The sequence below is a fragment of the Hoplias malabaricus genome, chromosome 14 (genome assembly GCF_029633855.1).
Source record: "Hoplias malabaricus isolate fHopMal1 chromosome 14, fHopMal1.hap1, whole genome shotgun sequence".
NCBI classification, from domain to species: domain Eukaryota; kingdom Metazoa; phylum Chordata; class Actinopteri; order Characiformes; family Erythrinidae; genus Hoplias; species Hoplias malabaricus.
This window is the reverse complement of record NC_089813.1, coordinates 16,750,352-16,773,289: the sequence shown is the minus strand read 5'-3', so window position 1 is coordinate 16,773,289 and position 22,938 is coordinate 16,750,352. Positions and strand designations below refer to the sequence as shown.

General features: G+C 41.3%; 1 protein-coding gene across 1 annotated transcript; it reads left to right on the top strand.

Annotated features, from left to right (window-relative positions):
* Positions 1-11,444: 11,444 nt before the first annotated feature.
* Positions 11,445-18,680, top strand: LOC136666077 (vesicular inhibitory amino acid transporter-like). Its single transcript, XM_066644066.1, has 2 exons — positions 11,445-12,091; positions 14,817-18,680. Exons 1-2 carry the CDS (start codon positions 11,672-11,674, stop codon positions 16,002-16,004), a joined length of 1,608 nt encoding a protein of 535 aa, XP_066500163.1. The 5' UTR covers positions 11,445-11,671; the 3' UTR covers positions 16,005-18,680.
* Positions 18,681-22,938: the final 4,258 nt, after the last annotated feature.

Here is a 22,938-nt window from a genome sequence, read left to right as displayed (position 1 = left end):
TTTTTATTGAATTATTTCAGTAATAAATAATATGTAAATAAATAAGTTAATTAATCAATCAACAGAAATATACAAATAATTAAAAAGTTTACATATAAATAAAATATGTAAACTTTTTAATTATTTGTATATTTCTGTTGATTGATTAATTAACTTATTTATTTACATATTATTTATTTTCTTTGCAAGCACTGGTACGTCCTTCAGGAAATGCATGTCAAGCTTTTCTTCTTATGTTTAGGCTCCATCTGCCACATTAAAATCATTGACAATGAAATGAATAACACTGATTTGTTACAATGACACCTGCCTAGGGGTCATTAGGCAGCAAGTTCTTGAATGTGATGTGCAAGAAGCAGGAATAATAGGCAAGCAAAAGGATCTGAGCGACTTTGACAGATGCCAAATTTTAATGGTTATAATATTTTCTTGAGGGAATCTACAAAACGGTCTTGCAGTTGTGCTTTAATTCCTAAAGGGGTCCAAAGGACACAACAGGCGACAACCAATGAAATTAGACAAAGGGATCAATGGCTCCCCTTTCTTGTTCCTTTACAAATGAGCTACTGTAGCACATACTGCGGGAAAGTGTAATGATGGCTATGACAGTAGTTTATTAGAGCATTCAGTGAAATACAGCTTGCTATTTATGGGGCTGTGTGTCAATCCTGACCCCTTTGCTCCTTTCTATATCAACCTTGTGTGTCCCCTGAAATTGTCGCAAGCTCATCCATTGTTCTTCCTTGGACCACTTTTGGTAGTATGGGCTATGTTGGATTCTTGTAATTCTGTGTTGGAGCCATGTAATGCCAATTAATTGAAAAGAACCGATACAGAAAAGAAGATTCATAGATGAACCAGAGCAGGCTTTTGAGCTGTAAGAGAGAGAGAGCCTTTAATTTGGAAGTGATAATTATGATTAAATTACAAGCAATAATGGTTTCAACTACCAAAGAGATAGAGTTTAGCTGTGGTTTATAACAAACTTATATAACAAAATATAAAGTGGGATATCTTGTTTAAATACATATTTATATATATTTATATTTACAAAAGTATGCCCTGTATTTTATGCAGCTATGTGAAGAAGATAATACCAATAGCTTTGTTTGCTACCATTTTTTTGATAAAATAATAACTTTTAACATATATGAGATATAGCATATAATAATTTATAGCATATATGAGAAGCCATAAGAATAAGAATTAAATAAAACATTTTTGAATATAACTCCTATATAGAGGCTGTATACATCAGTGGCGATTGCTCTAAGACTGCAAGGGAAGCTCAGCTTCCCCTAAAACGTCAAAAAATAAGTGATAAAATATATACTGTTGTGTGTACATGTCATTGAATAAATATGCACTACAACGTGATCAACTTTTGTTCAGAATAAGCTTCTTATTACTGGTAAAGACGCGGCTTTCCTCTCAATCATTCCCGCAGCTTCAGAGTGATTGCGTCCACAGAGTTCAATAGCGAAGCAGTGAAGTGCAGCGAAACAAGACGAGTCATTGGATAAATGCTGGGCTTTGTCCCGCCCATCGGACTCTCAGCGTCTCTGGGGGTCTATGGGGCAGTGGGTTGACGCTCAGTTTCTGCATGATGATTGGATGATCTGTCTGAGGCTGAATCCCTTTTTGATTGACAGCGAAATGAGCGAATCAGCGATCCTTTGGTGTAAAGATACGTGGGAGCATTACATTTTCATTTTGTTGAACCGGAGACTTTCTTAAACCTCTTAGCGGCATTTTCTTTGTTAAAAACGACTAGCGACAAATCGAGCTTCTATTTCTGGTGGGGTTTTTTGTAGCTGTTTGTGTTTGGAGACTTGACTTCTATAACCCTTTCTGACTTCTATCGCAGTTTCTGTCCAGCGGGTGCTGCTGAGCCCCTACACCGTCACAAAGCACTCACAGGCGGACACACTTCACATGGGCCAAGGCCGTCTAAGCAGCCTAGCTCTGCTGGCCATTGAGAGGACACTAGTCAAGTCCCTGGAACAGACGCCTTGTTGGTACGACACAGTCACAGATCATTGTCTTGAAAAGGAACGGAGGGTAGAATTTACGTATAAATAAACCGACACATTTTATGATGTAGGCCGAAATTGAGCTTCCCCTCCTTGAAAGACCAGCATCCGCCACTGGTATACATTCATATTTAAGCTATCTGCAGTGTATCTCTACGCTACAATTCAAACCAGAGCCCATAAACCATCTGGCTCAAAACATGACCATCAGTAAAGGCACTGTGTTAGTTTTTGTCGCCCCCTGTTGTCAGAAAGTATGTATTTTTGTCAGAAAGAGCTTCACATGCTGAATTAAAAGGGGTTATCTTGTTCAGCAGCTGGGGATTTGCGCCCCAACCAATATATTAACGTTCCTCACTATTGCCGGATATTATAATCCAGCAAATATATCAGCCTGGCTCTAATCTATATTAAACGTTAAAGGTAAGATTTGGTATGTGTGCATCTTGGCTCCCCCTGCAGTTACAGAGTGTAATTTTTCTTTTACAACACTGTCCAGAAATCAAGGTGTTTTCAAGGTGGGGTGGTTTCCTACCCTCCTCCAAATGTTACATAGTGCAGTTTCTGCCATGCTGAGCCTGGAGAAGCAATGTCAGAGGCCCTTGAATGTTTTGAATGTTTGTATTCCTTATTAAACATGTGTTTACAAACCCAATTTCCAGAAATTGTGGGAGAAAACAAAATTTCCCAACCTTTGTGGAAATGCACACAGTCCAGGTCTACAATCACTGGTGTGGGGGCTTATCTGGAAACCTGGCTCAGTCATAAATCATAATCACTCAAGACACTATGGCTTTTATTCATGTCTTGTAAGGAATTTTCATGCACACTACTTGCTGCAGTCTGGCATGCCCAAGCCCTTGACTAATCTCACTAACACCCTAAAGATTTCAAGCCTGAGTACCTTTCAGTGACACAAGCCCACTGGAGTCCCTGCTGCACCCAGATAGTCGTGACTAAAAGATTCCAAGTGCCATTTTTAGCCTATGATTAATGTTATTCACTACACCTGTCAGGGGTTTATATTTGAGGCTAACTAGCATATGTACATAAACTCCTTTTGGCATTCATTACATATCTTTATGTAATTTTTAAATGACATTTCTACATAACGTATATAAACTGTAATGCATGACCTGAATATCACAGTAATTAATGCAGAATGGGAATATTGGTGGAGAAAGCATTTCAGTAAAGTTAATGAGATGTTTACATACTGACATTACTATGCTATCCAGGGAATCAGATCACCTGAGTGATAGATGTGGTGTCATTTTTAGTTCTTTGTGTGTGTGTGTGCGTGTGTGCGTATGTATGTGTGTGTGTGTTGGCCACACAGTTCAGTGCTCAGGCACAAAGATGCGGCTGAATCAGCCCACAGTGACGTTAATGAGTGGAACTAGGTCATCTCAGCTGAGACGCTTGCTCTTAAACACACACACACACATGTGTACTCTCCCACACACTCATAAACCCAGCAGGCATGGAGGGACTGTGGTCTGGATAGAACACATGGAGCCCACGCATGTGTCACATAGAGAGAGAGAGAGAGAGAGAGAGAGAGAGAGAAAGAGATTTCTCACCCATTCCTAATCTCCCTTATAAGCTTCTGTCACTTTCCTATATGGATGATGATGACAATTATTATCATTATTGTCATTAAAGCAGTAGAAATAATATTATGGTTAAAGTAAAAAAAATAAAAAATATATATTATTATTAGCATTTTTATTACAGTGAATTCAATAATTATATATTTATATAAATGAAAAACATTATTCAAAAGACATTAGGCTCAATTACTAATTTTTATTCACTTTAATTGATCTCATGGCAGATCTAGTTATGACAACATACAAGTGACTGCAATGGAGTAAGGGCAGCCTCTGTCATGCATCTCCAGCTCTAACACACCCTTACTAAACAGGATTGTGTTTACCCTACTCTTACCACTTAATGTTGAAGAACACAGGATAACACATGGAAAGAGAGGCCTCATTTTCATATCCATTCAGCAGTTAGAATACATGTTGAGCCTGTATGTGTAAGGTTCATCTTTGGCTGTAACAGATTGTGCTGTGAGCCTGCGGCAGAAAGGAGAGCAAGCGAATCATCTGCAAAATCTCACACAGCCTCAAACACGCTACAGCAAAAAGACCGCATACAACATCCTGTTGGTGTGCGTATACAGCATTAAAATACACACAAACACAGAAAAATGAAGAGAACCAATGCTCATTCTATCCCTCTTTCACTTGCTTTCTCTGACACAGTCACATGCACACAAAACACATATACACACACATTTGCATTTGCACCATTGCCCCCATACACATCCACACACAAACACACGCTGTCATTTCCACTCACCTCACTTTCATGCCCTGTAAGAAAACAGACCTTTTTGTGCCATTCTGACTAATGTGTTTGTGCGCCTGTCAATTTGCATGCATCTGTATGTGTGTGTGTGTGCATCTATGTGCTCAGTTTGTTTTATGTAGATTGATAAAACTTTAAATCTCATGTTATCTATTGATACTCAACACAAAACTGGTTTACAGATTTGTGTCTCAGTACTGTGAGGCTTTTGGGTATAACTGTCAGCAGCAGTGGGCTCAGCAGCATTGGCATGGATGAATTAGTGACCCGGCCACTGGGACTAGAGCCCAGGGGCTTCTGACTGCCAGAAGCCTGGAGGGTCTTAAACTACAAGACATGGTGGCTCAGTATACTGGGGCAGTCCAGTGCAGACAGGAAAATAATAAGCTTCAATGGAATCAGTGTAAAAAGATTCCCAGTGATATGGAGCATTTCTATTGGTTCATTCTTCATGAAATTCTCACAGAAGGTGCAGGACACTTGCTGTTTTCAAATGATTTAGTTAACTAATGAATCGGATGGAGATACATATTTTTCTTTGCAGAGCGAGGATATAACAGCCAGTTTTGTACAGTAGTGCTACTACTATTTGTTTGTATATGTCCACAATGGTTTTCTCTTTGTTCCTGTTTGGTTTCGTCCTCTTTAGTTCTTTGTATTGTAGTTTGTGTTTTCCTTTTCCTTCCTGTGTTTACTTTTAAAGCATATGTTGTGTTTGGTTTTTGGTTTTGTTTCGTTTTAAACTTTCTTATGTCGCTGACAGGTTACCAACTAACCTTATTTGTTCCTTTTAGCATTAGCAATGTATTTTGTTGCCCCTCCCAACTGTTTGGAAAGGGTTGCTGGCATCAAATTGAAAATATGCATATATGAATTTGAATATGTATGGCTAATGAGACGATGGATGCGAACGTAAATGCAACGTTAACCATTATTAAGAAGAACATCTCAGAGAGGCAGAGTCTTTCAGAAGTAAGATGAGGAGGAATTCACCACACTGTGAAAGACTGTGTGGGCAAATAACTCAGGTCTTGCGGGGTACTCTGGGTATGCAGTGGTTACCAGAGTAGTCCCAGGAAGGGCAATTTTCCACATGGGGTATAGGCTATTGGGTTTATAGGAATAGGTAATTTGTAGCTATAGGGTGCAACGAGACAAGAATAAATTTTCTCAGCTTAAAATAGCAAGTTGCCATGGGGATTTCAGAAACTTCAGAAAATCCAGAGAAATGTGGAAATTACTGTGGCTCAGAAACACTTTCCCAAAAACATTTACTGTGAACACAGATTGTAAAAACACTATGATGCAGAGAACAAATCACATTTTAACAGATCAAGAAACACCCCTGCCAAACAAGATCAGGAAACCATGTCACTTCCACTCACTTTTACTACAGCAATTGTTCTCCTCAGTTCCCAAACTCTAAAGGTGACATTCAAGATTGTAATAAAAAATATTGTTTATAAAATTCAGAAGATATTTTCTCACCATTTACTTGCTCTCCAGCCTGTTTGTGTGCTGGAAAGCCGCAGTGTCAGAAAAAAAGTAAAATACCAAAGTGGCTCGGTCAGACATGCTAGGCTTTCTCCCTGTCACAGCAGGAAAAAACAGACCTCCAAACACTGAAAATCATGAAAAGAGACATGGATATTGTTGTATTCCTGCACCATAAGTGGACTTTTTTTGGCTGTTTCAGATTAGTTATCCACCAACTCTAAGTTTGGGAAACTGCTAACTGCATAAAAATAAAGACAGAAGGTGCAACAAAACTAAACAACTTGAGTAACAAATGTGTTTCTGTCATTCGAACAGTTTTTCTCCTCAAACATAGCTTTCCACATTAACAGGCATGGAGCTTCTGATAGGTGGATTGGCTACTCCAAAGGTGTCCATATGTGTGAATGAATGTGTTCGTGTTCCCGCCATGCGCCCAGTTCTGTGTGGGCTCCGGACCCACTGTGACCCTGAATTGGTTAAGCAGTTACAGACAATGAATTAATGAATGTTTTGCATACCATGGCATCATTTTGTTTTTTATTTATTTTTTGCACAGCATCCTAACATTTTGGAAATGTGGTTTGTATATACATGTGATGTATGTATGTGTGTATGTATGTATGAATGGAATATCTGTATAACTGTGTGAAAACACAAGTGAAAAGCTGCCTTGTGTTGTGTTGTGTTATATTGTTTGGCGTGTGGGGTGTCTGCTCCTGAGCTTTCTGCGCTCGTTCTTATCTTACAGCTCTCACACACGCGCTGCTCTGCGCCAATTACCGCCGCCATGGCAACTATCAGAGGGGACTGCCCACCAGACAGGAGCTGAATAATCCCGCGCGTCCACTTCTCTCCCTCTCTACACACACATAAATAAAGTCGCGTGCACGCTCGCTCAGAAATCTCCGCAGCCCCTCGGGGTCCGCCCCGCCCCCTCCCAAAGCCTTAATTCCGCTCTCTTGACAACTTGCAGGAAGACTCACCCAAAGCTAACTGCGTCACCCTGGAAACCTCCTTTGATGTTTGGAGCACATGTCAGGAGTGTTAAAATCATATCCCTCGCGCTTGAACAAACATCTTTAAGCATAAACCAAATGATACATTAAATAATCAAACAAATTATTATTAATAATAATAATAATAACACGTGCCATTCCTTATTAGTTGTTAGTTGCTATTATAATAAGTTGATATTATGTTAGTGGAAAAATTGTCTATTGCAGAAAAATCACGACTTGTAATTTTGAATAATCAGCATTTTAAAACATCAGCACTTACGAGTCATGAAAACGTTTTAGCATTATATCACTTCACACTTAACCATCACTTGCATCTGGAAGAATTTCTGAAAGGGTTAATTGCAATAATAATAATAATAATAATAATAATTAACAACAACAAGGTTGTTAATGCAAAAATTTATATATGTATTTCCATTTTAGAAATAAATTCCTTTATCTCTGGGAGAACAAGAAAGAGAGAGAGAGAGAGAGAGAGAGAGAGAGAGAGAGAGAGAGCGAAACAGAGAGAGACAGAGAGACTTTCACTTATTTCTGACCCATGTGTCGCTCCAGGTTTATCTCATGATGGGGGATGGTGGGTGAGTCACAGACACACACACACACACACACACACACACACACACACACAGAGAGAGAGAGAGAGAGAGAGAGAGAGAGAGAGAGAGACGCCTAAAGGACACACACACACACACACACTGGGAGACACTGAAAAAAAGTCAGAGAAGAAAAATTAGAGATATATAAGTAGAGAGAGAGAGAAAAAGACAGTGAGACAGACAGAGAGACAGACAGAGACAGAGATCGAGAGAGAAGCCCCCCGTCCCCCCCTAGTAAAATAAGGCAGCTGTTCTTTTTTAATGCAAGCAGCCTCATAGACATCAGCAGCTTCACAGAACATAACACTGTTATGTACACACCCTAATTAGCCACAGGATTCAAACCAACTTTTGTTTCAGTGAATAACATTATATATACAGTGGCACCCGACAAAGGGTGAGATACAGGCAGCAGGGGAAGAGTTAATTTTAGAAGTTGATGTGTAGGAAGCAGGAAAAATGTGCATGTGTAAAGATCTGAGCAACTACAACACGGGCCAGATTGTGATGGTTATATTTTTTGGTCAGAATATCTTCAAAACAGCAGGTCTTGCGGGGTACTCTGGGTATGTAGTGGTTAGAACTTACCAAATTGGTCCCAGGAAGGGCAATTTTCAACATGGGGTATAGGCTTTTGGGTCTATAGGAATGTGTATAGGTGTGTAGCTGGGTATGGGGAATATCAACCTTCCCATTGCTTTTAAATGAAATTTGTTGACATGAGAGCTGTAAATGGATTTGATTTCATTGTTTATGGGTAAATCACCCATATGAAAGGTCTAAACTAAGCATGTAGACGCCTGAGGCTGATGACGTCCGAGCTGCTGGCCGTGGTGCTGAATCTGTGCTGCAGCCTGACAGTCTCGCAGTAAAAACTGCCTGCTTTTCAGATTATTTCTGAAATAACTGACTTTCATGAAACTGAAAGGATTAATGTTTCTGCCATGAAAAAAAAGAAAAAAAAAAATAAGTGAATAAAATATATACATAATATTGTATTCAAAAATAAAACTAATTCAAAATATTGAATTGTTTTAACTGATTGAAGTGAGAACATTTTTCAATGTCCTCATATATAAAGAATTGAATTTAATGCCTGAAACACACTGAAATAAAGGAGAGAGATACATTTACCAATGTGTTTCATCACCTCACCATTAAATTACACTGATTAATTTGTTGGGTAAAACCTTCTCTCCCTCTTGAGATAATCTTAGGTTTTTGAGAAACTGGGCCCTGGAATGCAGGCAGTTCAATCATTCTATGAAGCCATACTTGATGGATCATGTACAGAATGAGGCCTGGCATTGTCGTGCTGAAATAACCATGGACTTTCCAGGAAAAGGGTTTTTGTCTTGATGGCAGAAAATGTCTCTCTATAACCCAATGGTACATTCACACACATTCAAATCACCCATGAACACTGATGCACCCAATTCCAGGACAGATGTAGAATACTGCACTATTCACTAATAACAGACTGGATGGCCCCTTTTATCTTTGGTACAGACACAAAAACAATTGTGGATTCATCTGATCACAGCATACATTTCAAATATATTTTGGGTCATCTAAAAGCAGGGACACAGAGTACTCTGTCTTATTTTTGTAATTGTCAAAATTCCAGGCTTTTTTACAATATATTGACACAATTACGGAGAACGGATGACACAATTAAAATAAACATTTTTAATTTGAGAGCTACTTTTCAGTTTACTTTACTGTCAGGAAACACTGCAGCTCTTGCTTAAATAGCCTAAACAGCATGAAATCACTATAGTACAATGAGAACGCATACGATTACGAGTACTATAGAACGAATGAGGATAGTGCTCACAAGCACACAGTCATCGTCCCCACAAAAACACAAAATATTACTATTAAATAGAAACTGTACTACTAAATAAACTAGCTGCACACTATAATAACGTCACAATCAATTTCTCCCCTGTAGCATTACAGAAGACTCATTGGAGCCATTCATCTTAGCCCCGCCCCCTATATTTGTGCTATGAAAATCGCCAGTGTTTTGTTTTTAGGTTATGCTGAATGGCCTAAATCCTTCGTTTTGAGAAAAGATCTTTTGAAACTATTTGATGATTAATTCACGATGTTTGACATATACATGACCTTTTTGCTTGCAAAGACTCATTTTCTAACTTTTATATTGACCTGCTATTGCAAATTCTAAATGTTATATATTTACAAAATGTAACCAAAGTGCAATCTTTATATTTTGCAGTCGTCGGGTAAACAAAGATTCATTAAAACGAATAGACCACTTAATCTTGATTTCGTTGCATTTCACAGAGAATCTTAAACCCCCAAGCTCTTAAAACGGGGTTTCGCAGAACACGAACGACCCCGTAAGGTTAATACAAAACGACGTCAATTTTTATTTTAGTTTGGTCACCACAGATTACTAAATTAAAAGACGGTACAAGACGATTTCCAATATCATCTTTAAATTCAGGAAAGAAACCCATCAAACAGAGAATAAAATAGGACCAATAGCAGAATATTCACTCTGTTTAAAATGGACGCACTTATTATTTCCGACATTTGCTGCAATAGTTTGCTTCAGCAAAGTGCCATTTAAAATGTTTTTATATCTATTTACCTTAAGGTCCAGTATAGACGCATCATTCGGGTTAAATATTTCAGCATTCTCACAGCATAACGGATTAATCACACCGTGGGCTTCTATTAAAAAACAAAATCTTATTATTCTTATTCTTAGTAGTAGTAGTACAACATACTAGTATTTTAAGTGTGCATGGACTCCACAAAAAAATGATTCATAAATTAAAATGTAACATATTATTCTTGACAAAATGTAAAACGAACGACTATTTTCCCCCCTCAGCGTCCGACCAGCACGGAAAAAACGCGAAGCTTAAGTTCCGTAATAGACGTATTATGTCTAATCAAAACATCCCAAAGTAAACATGATCACAACCAGCGCACTCTCAACCCATTTAGACCTTTATCTCTTTTGCTAATGTTTCTCAGGGAGAATCTGAACAGGCGTAATATCAGCGTCTCTTCGTCTTCTCTGCCCTGGAGGAGCAAACCGCTTTCCCGAAGGGCTTCAAAGAAATCTCCAACCAGCCACCCACCCCACTTTCCATCTCTCTCTCTCTCTCTCTCTCTCTGTGTTGCTTTCAATCTCTCCATCCCACTCCATCCATCCAATTTTAGCTGGAATCATCGGGCGCAGGGCGGGAACACACCCTGGAGGGGACGCCGGTCCTTCACAGGGCAACACAGACACACACACATTCACTCACACCTACGGACACTTTCGAGTCGCCAATCCACCTGCAACGTGTGTTTTTGGACTGTGGGAGGAAACCGGAGCACCCGGAGGAAACCCACGCGGACACGGGGAGAACACACCAAACTCCTCACAGCTGGAATCGAACCCACAACCTCCAAGCCCCTGGAGCTGTGTGACTGCGACACTACCTGCTGCGCCACTGTGCCGCCCCTCCATCCCACTCCATGACTTTAAATAAATTTTAATAGAATATTTCTTCATCAGTATGGCGAATATTAACTCCTGAAACTGAAGAAAGTAACAACATATATGAACAGATCTCTCTCTCCCTCCCCATTTTGCTCCCCTCCAATCACTCTCTCCCCCACTCTTGACTCTCTCTCTCTCTCTCACACACACACACACACACACACACACAATACACAGTAACACACACAGACACAGATACACGCACACACAACTGTGCGCAACTGGCATTTATATCAGGCGGATTAAAACACACTGGATGTGTGTTTAAAAAAAAAGAAATCAATCGAGGTGATAAAAAGCCGAACACATTTCTTCTCTCGCCGATCACCTGCGTTCGATTCGGATTATTAACCGTATTTCCGCGGTTCCGCTTGATAAAGATGTGAGAGTCTGAGGGAAGCTCAAGGACAGCGGACATGTCTGTGACTGGACAAAACGAGCCCCAGAACAATCTCTGAAATAAAGAAGAGAGAAATATCAGAAGAAAAAGGGATGCCTCTGCAACAGGATTGATATCATTCGTATTGTGGGGGGGTCTGGATTGAATTTTTTGCTGATCTGTTTGGATAGGCTTTTTCACAGATATAGATTTTTTCACACTGAAATTTCATAACCATGGCTCATCTAATAAGGCACAAAATCTCCAACAAAATCTCGAGCGCGGTGAGCGCGGCTTCGAGCCGCTCCGAGGCGAAGGTAAGCGGCATGCTTGCGCGCCTGGGGTTGCAAGCGGCCACGGACGACGAGGCGGTGGGCTTCGTGGAGTGCGATGACCTGGACTACGAATACCGACAGGGGCTGCGCATGAGCACGCTGCGGGCGGACGGCGGCGCTGAGAGCGGAGGTGGAGGTGAGGGTGGGGGCGAAGGGGAAGGTGACGGGGGTCTGCAGGGGGACACTCACTATCAGAGAGACGGCGCGGGGCCGCGGGGTTCGCGCAGCGGCAGCAGCGGCGCGTGCAACGAGCTGAGCGATCAGGACAAGCCCAAGATCACCGCATGGGAGGCGGGATGGAACGTCACGAACGCCATTCAGGTACACTGTTGGGGAACGGGTGCATTTATAATAGTATTTCATTCATTCATTCATTCATTCATTCATTCGAAAATGGCGGAGCTAAAAGGTTTAAAACATATTAAAAGTAATAAATTAAACAATAAAATCAATATGCAAATGAAAAGCTTGTCGAAAATATAGTGATATATTGAAAAAAATAAAAATAGGCTATAAAAAATCTATAGTAACCTTAAATAATGCAGCGGTAAAATCCAGCTATCGAAAAGAGAGCAAGTATTTATTAATTAATTTAAAGGGAAAATGTTTTCTTTAGGTTACATAACGTAGTATCAAACCCGTTATTCATATCATTCATGCGCCATAAAGCCCATAAAAATAAGATTATTTTTATATAAATATGGGATTATTTTTCTTCCACAAATAAACAAAAATTATATACTTTTTTGTAGAAGAAAAATATACACCCATTATTTTGTGTGTGTGTATGTGTGTGTATCTATATCTATATCTATACTTTGCTTAGTGTTCCTTGGTGTTTATGGGGCAAGCACGATTTTCCCCACCCAGAACGAAGTTATTTATTTATTTATTTAAAATACAGTTAATACATAAATCCTTAAAATGCTGAAGGTTACGAGTCTGAAAATCCATAGAAAGACATATAAGAAAAGAACTGTTTATAGGCCTATAAAAGTCTTCAGGATGAAGACCGCAGTGACTGATTGAAATTTAAGGCTAATTTACGCAGCTATATCAGCTGCAGAGAGCCGCTCTCGACCAGAAAAATCACAAAGAACACGACATCTTCTTTCCGCTAGAGCTACAAACACATCCCTCTCTTTAAACAATTGAAATTGTTGACCCAGATGGCACGACCATGACATATCATATTTTCCAGTTGAGAAATAAATTTTCTTAGTTGGGAATACGACGACGACATAATGTTGAAATTTTTTGCAACTGTAATATTTTCACTTTTCCTTTTATTAATTCTTGAACAGTCTAAAAAATACATTTGGTCAATACAGAATGGTCTAAAATGATAAGTCGGACACGCTGGAGTGGGTGAGGAAGGTATAAATGAGATGCTCTTGGGCTCTGGATGGGTTGGTAATTTGACTCTTACTATGGGCAGCTCCATATATCGGACACAGTGAGGCTACAGTGATTTAGATGTTTTTTTTTCAGGTGGGTTTTATCTTCAGGTGGTTTTTAACCTATCCTGGTCCCATCACTGACACTAGAGGGTATCCATATCCTACATGGACGAATCAAGGTGTGCCATCAGGATCGATGTTTATCTAGAGATTTCCCATGTATACATCTAAAAGTTATTGGTTTCACAACCAGAATGTAATTATAGTTAAAAAAAAAAGATTAGGCAAGTCTAGTTTTGCCAGACTGCCACACACGCCTCACCAATATTTCAGTAATGGTCCTATGGGTCCAAAAAACATTCTTTATCCGAAGACCTTGGCTCATGGGTAATGTCGTTAAATAATGCCACAGAAAAGTTTAATTCAACAGTTTTTTAAGCGATTCAACCGAGTCACTGCTAAGAATCGGTTCAAAGAACGATTCATTCACGAATTAAGGTTTAGCGGTTAGTATTCTGAAAATCAACTTCCCGAGACATCGCTATTCCGTATACGTTTCCCAACATTTAATCATAGACTATGTTAAATAATTAACACAAAATGCTGTTGATCATACTGTTCTAAAAAACGAATTAACACAATAAGAACACAAGGAGACAGAAAGTCTTGTGAAATGAATGTAAAGTGGGGCTGTGAAGCTGTAGGCAGCAAAAATATTGCAGGTTATAATGCGAGGCAAACGTTAATATCCAACAGGATCGAAATTATGAGGTTAAAATAGTGTACACTCTGTAATTCCCTACCCGCCATTTTGTGCCTGTGCTGGGTGACTTATTTAAATGCTTTCACGGAAATATATTTGATTACATAATCGGCAGAAGCTGCACATGTAGGGACTGCTTAAGTGTATGGAATACTGTGACCCTAAATGAGGTTCCAAGAACTTATTTAGCTTTCTTCTACGAGGAAAATCTGCCCACCACAGGTTTTGGGTTTATACTAATGTAACACACTCTTGTAACACACTTCAGTCCAGCAAGAGCCTTTTAGTGAGTTGGTTGGGAGCAGGTAAAATAATGCGTGATGCTGGGTGTCTGGAGGATGTAGTAAGTTATTTTACTCGGGATTATTCATTTATTTATTTAACATAACGTTTGCATTTTGGGGTACTGCTGAGTGTATGGAGTCCTACTTCTGTAGGATTTTGAGGAGAACTGCTCTCTACCACAATGCACTTGTATATTCTATTAATTTCTTAGACCACTACATTGCCTTTGTTTTACAGTTTCTGTTACCAAGCATTGAAAATGTTACAAGAATACAGGCTGCAGTCATCTAAATAAAATAACCCATCAGACCTTCTTGAAAAGCACTGTAAAAACACATAAGTTGTGTAGTGATAATACTGATAACTGATAAAACATAAGACCCATTATAGTTTTAACTAACATAAACCAGTCTAGACAGAGCATGGTACTGGAGAAGAAATCAATTTGTGTCACAGCCTGTGTAAATACCCAAATGAAAAAAAAAAAAAAACAGTAAAATAAAAAAATAATAATTTGCAAGGCATCATATTTTTTCTTGCCTACAGAAAAACACAGTTTGAATGTCAATTATATCATTGCATGTGTTTCTCTCCACAGGGCATGTTTGTCCTAGGCCTTCCATATGCCATACTGCACGGAGGCTACCTCGGCCTGTTCCTTATCATCTTTGCTGCTGTGGTCTGCTGCTACACAGGAAAGATCTTGATCTCCTGCCTGTATGAGGAGAATGAGGATGGAGAGCTGGTGCGTGTGCGTGACACATATGTGGACATTGCGAATGCCTGCTGTGCACCACGATTCCCTGCTCTGGGTGGTCATGTGGTGAATGTGGCACAGATCATTGAGCTGGTTATGACATGCATCCTGTATGTGGTGGTGAGTGGTAACCTGATGTACAACAGCTTCCCAGGGCTGCCCGTGTCACAGAAGGCCTGGTCAGTGGTGGCCACAGCTACACTGCTGCCCTGCGCATTCCTCAGGAATCTGAAGGCTGTGTCCAAGCTTAGTTTACTCTGCACCCTTGCTCATTTTGTCATTAATGTGCTAGTCATCGCCTACTGCCTGTCACGTGCTCACGACTGGGCGTGGGAGAAGGTGAAGTTCTACATTGATGTCAAGAAGTTCCCCATCTCCATTGGCATCATCGTATTTAGCTATACATCGCAGATTTTCCTGCCCTCACTGGAGGGCAACATGCAGAACCCTAAGGAGTTTCACTGCATGATGGACTGGACCCACATTGCTGCCTGTGTTCTCAAGGGTCTATTTGCCCTTGTGGCCTACCTGACTTGGGCTGACGCTACCAAGGAAGTCATCACGGACAACCTTCCTGGGGGCATCCGTTCATGGGTCAACCTCTTCCTTGTGGCCAAGGCCTTGCTTTCCTACCCACTGCCATTCTTTGCTGCTGTGGAGGTCCTAGAGAAGTCTCTCTTCCAGGATTCTGGCCAAGCACTCTTCCCTGACTGCTATGGGCCTGGTGGGCGCCTAAAGTCGTGGGGCCTCGGTCTGCGTGTGGCACTTGTCGTCTTCACCCTCCTCATGGCCATCTTTGTCCCACATTTTGCGCTGCTCATGGGGCTGACTGGAAGCCTGACAGGTGCTGGTCTGTGTTTCCTACTGCCTAGCCTCTTCCACCTCAAGCTCCTTTGGCGCAAACTCATGTGGCACCAAGTGTTCTTCGATGTCTCCATCTTTGTGATCGGAGGCATATGCAGCATTTCTGGATTCATCCACTCTATTGAAGGCCTCATTGAGGCCTTTAGGTACAACATTCAGGATTAAGTTAAGGAAGGCTGCTTTCACAGGAAATATCGTATGCACTTGTCCTCTGACAATCAACAGGCGCACATAACAGATAATTAAAAACTGGCCAATAACATACTAACATTTTTTTTTCTTGTCAAAAACGTGCAATATCTTGTGTTTTAATAGTGTGATGATGTGCTTGTTATTTTTGGTAGTAATTGTGAGAAATAAAGCATTTAGATGAAAGGACCTACCTTTCAATGGACGATAATATCCATTAATTCATTCATTCATTGTCTGTAACCACTTATCCAGTTCCGGGTCACAGTGGGTCAGGAGCCTAACCAGAATCACTGGGCACCAGGCAGGAAAACACCTAGTTGAGGTGTCAGTCCTTCGCAGGGTGACACACCTATGGGCACATTTGAGTAGCCAGTCCACCTACCAACAGACAGTCACCTGGTGCGGGCATCGAATCCCAAATCCATGGAGCTGTGTGACAGCGACACTACCTGTTGTGCCACTGTGCTGCCTTGATAATATCCAGTGAAATGGATTAACACATTTACATACTGTTGTAAAACCCAACTGCTGAGAGAACTCAGAATATCAACAGAGGTACTTGAGTATTACCATACCAAATGTCATCTAAAATCAATTTTAAACAAACACTAGATGAGCAATGGGAAATTTGAAATAACTTTTAATGGCTGCTTCCATGAGTGCTATTCATCAGACCAGTTATTTACTCATTGAGACATGGTGCCTGCACAATATATATGACAGGGATAGTAGTACCAGACTTGTCTTAAGATTGTAGTTTGTAGAGCATAGTGAATTATATCTCTGCCTTCCACTCTGCCCAACATGTGTCTTAGGGAAAGACTCCTAACACAAAATTATTTTTCCACTGTTAACATGATTAGACTGTAAGGCACTGTGGATTAAAATATCTGACAAATTTTACATTTTCTCTTAAAAAAACACAATATACTAAACAGCACACCCCCATTTGGAGCAGTTCCTAAACTTAACGGAGTATATACTGTATTTGAGTGACTGTGTTACAAGCCAGTTCCATGAAGTGTTTCTAATCAAAAAAGTGATATTTTACTGGCAGTCTAAATAGTAAAAACCAATATGATCTGGTTAAAAAAACAAAAACAACAAAAACAACAACAACAAAATCTAAAAAGTATAACAAAAGCTGCTGAGAAAATGCTGATATTTTGAGTTCTCTCAATTTTACAGTGAAAATTCCATACATTTGAAGACACCTCCTCAGTTATTTATTTGGAGTCATTGCTTACACAAGTGTTCACTACACACACATACATGCACATAGACAGACAGAGAGAGAGAGAGAGAGAGAGAGATGCATTGCCCATAGAGTATAATGTGCTGGCCAGCTTTATGTCACCATGCCCAATGCTAATCACATTTGGGTTATGAAGCTGTGGATTTACATTCCCTTGAATGGTGGAGCTCTAGTAAAATACACTTGGGATGAGCTGGAGCAGAGTCTGTGATCCAGAACTAGTTGTTCAACATAAATACTTGACATCACTAATATTCCTGTGGCTGAATGCAATCAAATCCTCACCGCATTGGAACAGACTCCTTAGCAATATCCCTCATTTCAAATGAAAATTGTAATGAGTAGGTGTCTACAGACCTTTGCACATGCAGTACTGTCCAAAAGACCATTTTTATTTATAACTGTTCCAAAAAACTAAGAAAAATTTCTAAGACTAACACCATTCAAAAATATAGAGACAATAGGATTCCAAACAATCATGCAAGGCCGGATCGACCACAAAAACTGTTCAAATATTTTATGTATTTTTAAAAACACACATCAACTGCTGACATTTGTACAGGGAAAACATTCCCTTATGTTTTTTTTTTATCTAAAAAAATTCAAAAGAACCCCCTCCCCCCAGTAAATGAATGAATGAATGTTGGACAAAATACATACTGAAAATATGTTGTTAAATAGAAATATATACTTAAACATATACCTGACTAAATTGTCCTTAGGTGCATTTTGATTGGACAGTAAATGAATTAAAGAGCAGCCTCTGATTTTGCGATATAGAGTGTATTTACGAGGGATGGTGAAATGAGCAAAGACATGTTAAAGACAGTGGAATCTTTGTGACTCAACAACACAGTGTTCAATCTTAAGCCTGTAAGACTAGGCTGTCATCATTTTTATGAGATGTAGACCTATTAAGAAAAGTAAGGCTTTATTTTAGCAGAAGTGTCCAGCATATGTCAATAAATGATACGTGTAATTAGTTAAAGTGAGTATGTGTGACAAATGAGGAGGTTTTTCATTTTTTTTTTTTAAATAGTGCACTGCAGTGGAGCTAAGAGATTTTATTTGATGGAGAGAAGAGGCAGAAATGAGGCAGCAGGGAAATTCAGCTTAGCACACCAAGCAAGCTTGCCAAATATGGGATTAGAAAAGAAGTCAACCGTGTCAGAAATCCTCAGTAGTCTAATTTCTTCCAGTAGACCATATTACGTTAATCTTCCCTCCTCCAGCCGTGGACGTTTCGTCAGTGTCTTTGGTGTTCAGCGTGGTTATCACATAATTTGTGAGTGAATATGAAGTGCAAGTATAACGGCCTGCTGAGAAATTAACTGAGCTGTATATTTACTGTGACCCAAATGTAAAAAAAAAAAATACGTTAAATTACATTCCTATTGTGCTTTCGTAAAGTTGTATATGACAACAAATATGATGTATACATTTGAATATGATAATAAATATTTTGTGTTTCATTTGTCTTCAGTTTTGAAAACCAACACAAATGCTGAAGTGAATGTTTTAAAAAATGCCATTATAGTAAGTTTAAAGGAGATGTTCACAATTTTAAAAACAGCTTTTATACAATTCTGTGGATTTTTCCTCACAATTTGCTAGCTCTCTGGTCAATTTGCAGGCTGAAATATCCTCAGTATCCTCAATAGCCTTATTTTTGTGGTAGCTATCACTTAAAGTGGAGCTGACTCCAAATTTGTGAGAGCACTAACTTCATGAAAGCAAACACAGACCGAGTTACAAATGAGCTTCTATTGTAATGTTAACTGCTTAATTAAATCATGAATCATAAAGGTAAAAATAAAGTTTCCAGAATGATGTGAAATTTCTATGAAAACCTACAGAGCAAGGATTGTTAATGTGGTGGTGAAAGGAAGATGTATAAAGCATTCAGTGATTTAAAACGCTACCACCTTTTTAAGAATATTATGCAAACTATTACAAAAAGGTTATAGTTACTTGTGTCTGAGGCATGAAACATTGTATTATAATAGTATTGTGGCAGATTTGACCAAATCTATTAATGGCTAAATGCAGGGTGTTTTAAGATAAAATAATTATAAAAATAAAAAGAAAGCTTTGCACTACCATAATAATAATAATAATAATAATAATAATAATAATAATAGTGATAATAATAGCACCTCTTAAAATGTGTGGTCATTTTGGTTGTTATTTAAAATGTATTTGCTCCAAGAATTCTATATCCACCATGTAAGCACCGTGAGAGCTGTCAGCTTGCTGGAAAAATGCCAGGCTTGATTGCTCTCTTTTTTCCATTCTTCCCCAAATGCAGCCAGCTCTCTCCAACCACCAGTGTGATAATAACATACAAGCCTATCATAAAGGAACAGGAAGCAGTTCATTGGTTAAAAAAACAAGTAAACAATTTATGTAGTGCATCATTCTGTAGAGAGAATCATACCCATTTTAAGAATTCCAGCTTCAAGCTTGATTTCTGTTCTGAAAATCTGTTTGTTTTTCAAATGGAAAAAAAAAACCCCAAAAACATTGCCATGCAGTGGTACATAAAATCGAGTGTGCTACGACCTATGTTAATTTTCCAATAGAATGTTTCAGAATCTTCTGAGATGCAAGTTTTTTTTATCAGTCAAATTATGAACTACATCCATATATAAAGGACGCTACTATTCCTTCACATTTAATATAACATACTGTGGCAGCCAATGGGAGGTGCCACTGGTGCAGAGACTCATGGGACTGTTTTTGTTTATTCTTAGATGTTCTAGTTATTAATTGTTTCAGTTAATCAGTGATGTTGTGCTGCTCTTACTGTTGTTTATGGGTTGTGGTGTCAGTTATGCATTGTTAATTTGGGTGGCCACCATGATCGAGATGAGTATGGCAATTAATGACCTTGGGCTATTTTCCTGTGTTGTTAAGCTTTGGGTTGTGTCAATAAAGGTGCAGTTTCTGTGGTACACCACCAGGTGGGCACAGGAAACCAGCAGAAAAGCCAAAGAAGTCTCTTTCTTCTTCTGGTGCTCGCCACATTGGTGTCAGAAGTGGGATGACAGCGCCTCCCAGAATGGAGAGAGAGATTGAGGAACTGCAACGTGCCATACAGCAGGATCTGCGCCTTCTGGAAGATGTGGTACAGCGACAAAGAAGTCGAGCCAACGATCAGCGTTTGCAAGGCTTCCCAGATGGGGCCAGCGCACCGCGACGGCACCACCCCCCACAGGCACGGAGGAGGGGTGAAAGCCTGCAACGCACAGAAGATGGTGAGCTAGTAGCTAATGATATAGCTTCTCCTGCTAGCGAAACAGCTACGCTAGCGCCTATGTTTAGCTCACAGCAGGCAGGAGCTATGCCCAAGACGCTAGCCAAGCTACCCAAATACAATGGGATGACACCGCTGGAGCCCTATCTTTCACAAGTCCAACTAGCGGCACGGCACAGTGGTTGGAGCGACGAAGAGGCTGCCACACACCTGGCCCTAGCGTTGGAAGGGGGTGCACTGCAGGTGCTCCTTGATCTGGCCCCAGTGGAGCAGCAAAACCTGCGTGCCCTCACAATGGCACTGGAGAGGCGGTTTGGGAAGCAGCATTCCATCAACCAGAGCAGAGAACAACTAGCCAAACGTTGTCGCCAAGAAGGAGAGAACCTAGGCACCTTTGCCGCAGACGTGCAGCTGTATGCCAGGCGTGGCTATCCGGAGTTCCCCCCGGCTGGCCAGGAGGAGCTGAGCCTATATGCCTTTCTGCAAGGTCTGTCCCCGGAGCGGCTGCGCCAACATGTTCGCCTTGCCATGCCCCGGTCTCTTAGCGAAGCCCTCCACGAAGCCGAACGAGCTGAGTTAGTGCTCTCTTCACGACCTCACCAGCAGAGAGCTCTCGCCCACCACCCATATGCAAGAGCAGCTGACAGTGAGGGGTCGGAGGAAATAGCAGAGGTCTGCCAGCTTCAACCCAGGACAGCCCGAAGACGTCCATGGCGAATAACAGACCGTTGCTATCGATGTGATGAGCCTGGACATGTGGCACGCGACTGCCCTGCACCAACTCCGAAGGCCAGGGCTACCCAGCCACAGGGAAACGACAGCGGAGTGGCCTAGTGAGGGGACCACCACTCCGTCTAACCACCCCCCTCCAAGGACGATGCACACTGGTAGGCCGGCTAGGTCATGAGAAAGGGCTATACTTGCATTGTACTGTTGATGGCCAACCTTGCAGAGCCCTCGTTGATACAGGATCTACTATTTCCCTCATTCGACCTGGTGTCCTCCCTAGCACACTCGACTCACGTGCAGGTGGGTGGCTACCAACCGACACCCAGTTGATGACAGTGACTGGAGAGAGGACTGGCATGAAGGGGAGGAGATTACTGCAAATCCTGGCAGGGGGCATGGAGCTGGCACACGAGTTCTGGCTCGCCAACATCCAGGACCAGTGCATCATCGGTTTGGACCTGCTGAGCCGCTGGGAGGCCTGTGTTGATGTGTCGAGGCCGGCCATCACCCTTGGCACAAAGACTTTTGCCCTCCAGCGTGGCCAAATAAGTAAAAAGAAGATCAAAAGCCGGCAAGCAAGTTGTCATGCAGCCACGCCCCAGCTAGTTCCGGATCCTGGTGCTACATCGACTACTGCCTGTGACCCAGCATCGCCGCCTCTCGTCCAAGCCCCAAAAACTGGGTCTGCTATCCTCCCATCTGCTGAGACAATCATGGCTGTCCATGACTTATGGCAACGCAGTGGGGCCGGCCTGACCCATGACCAGCTCCACAAGTTAAAGTGCCTCCTGGATGACAACATAGACATCTTTGCTGCCAGCGACAGAGACTGCAGGCGGACTGGGCTAGTCCAACACACCATTGACACTGGTTCTGCTCTGCCTATTCGCCTTCGCCCACACCGGCTACCCCTTGCAAAACGACAGGTGGCAGAGGATATGATCCGCGAGATGGCGGCTGCTGGTGTGATCGAACCTTCTGACAGTCCGTGGGCATTCCCAGTTGTCTTGGTGAGGAGGAAGGATGGCCGCTGGCGTTTCTGTGTAGACTACCGCCCTCTCAACGCTGTCACCAGGAAGGACTCCTATCCACTTCCACGGATAGATGATGCGCTTGACCACATTGCAGGTTCCAGCTGGTTTAGCTCCCTTGACCTGCGCAGTGGCTACTGGCAGGTAGAGCTTGCCCCTGAAGCTAGACCAAAAACTGCCTTCACCCTGGGACAAGGGCTGTGGCAGTTCAATGTGATGCCATTTGGACTCTGCAATGCTCCGGCAACATTTGAAAGACTGATGGAAAGAGTACTGGCACACATTCCCCGAACCTGCTGTGTTGTGTACCTGGATGACCTGCTGGTGCATGCCAACGACTTCGACACAGCACTGTCGAACCTGAGTGAGGTCTTCACTGCTATACGGCAAGCTGGGTTGCGGCTGAACCCGATAAAGTGTCAGCTGTTGGCGAGGGAGACCACCTTCTTGGGGCATGTGGTGAGTGCTCATGGGGTAGCCACTGACCCCGCCAAAGTGGCTGCGGTTCAGGACTGGCCGTACCCCAGGAATGTCAGGGAGCTTCGGAGTTTCCTAGGACTGGCATCTTACTACCGCCGGTTCATAAGAGGGTTCGCCACCATAGCCAGTCCTCTCCACTGCATGACCAACAAGGGC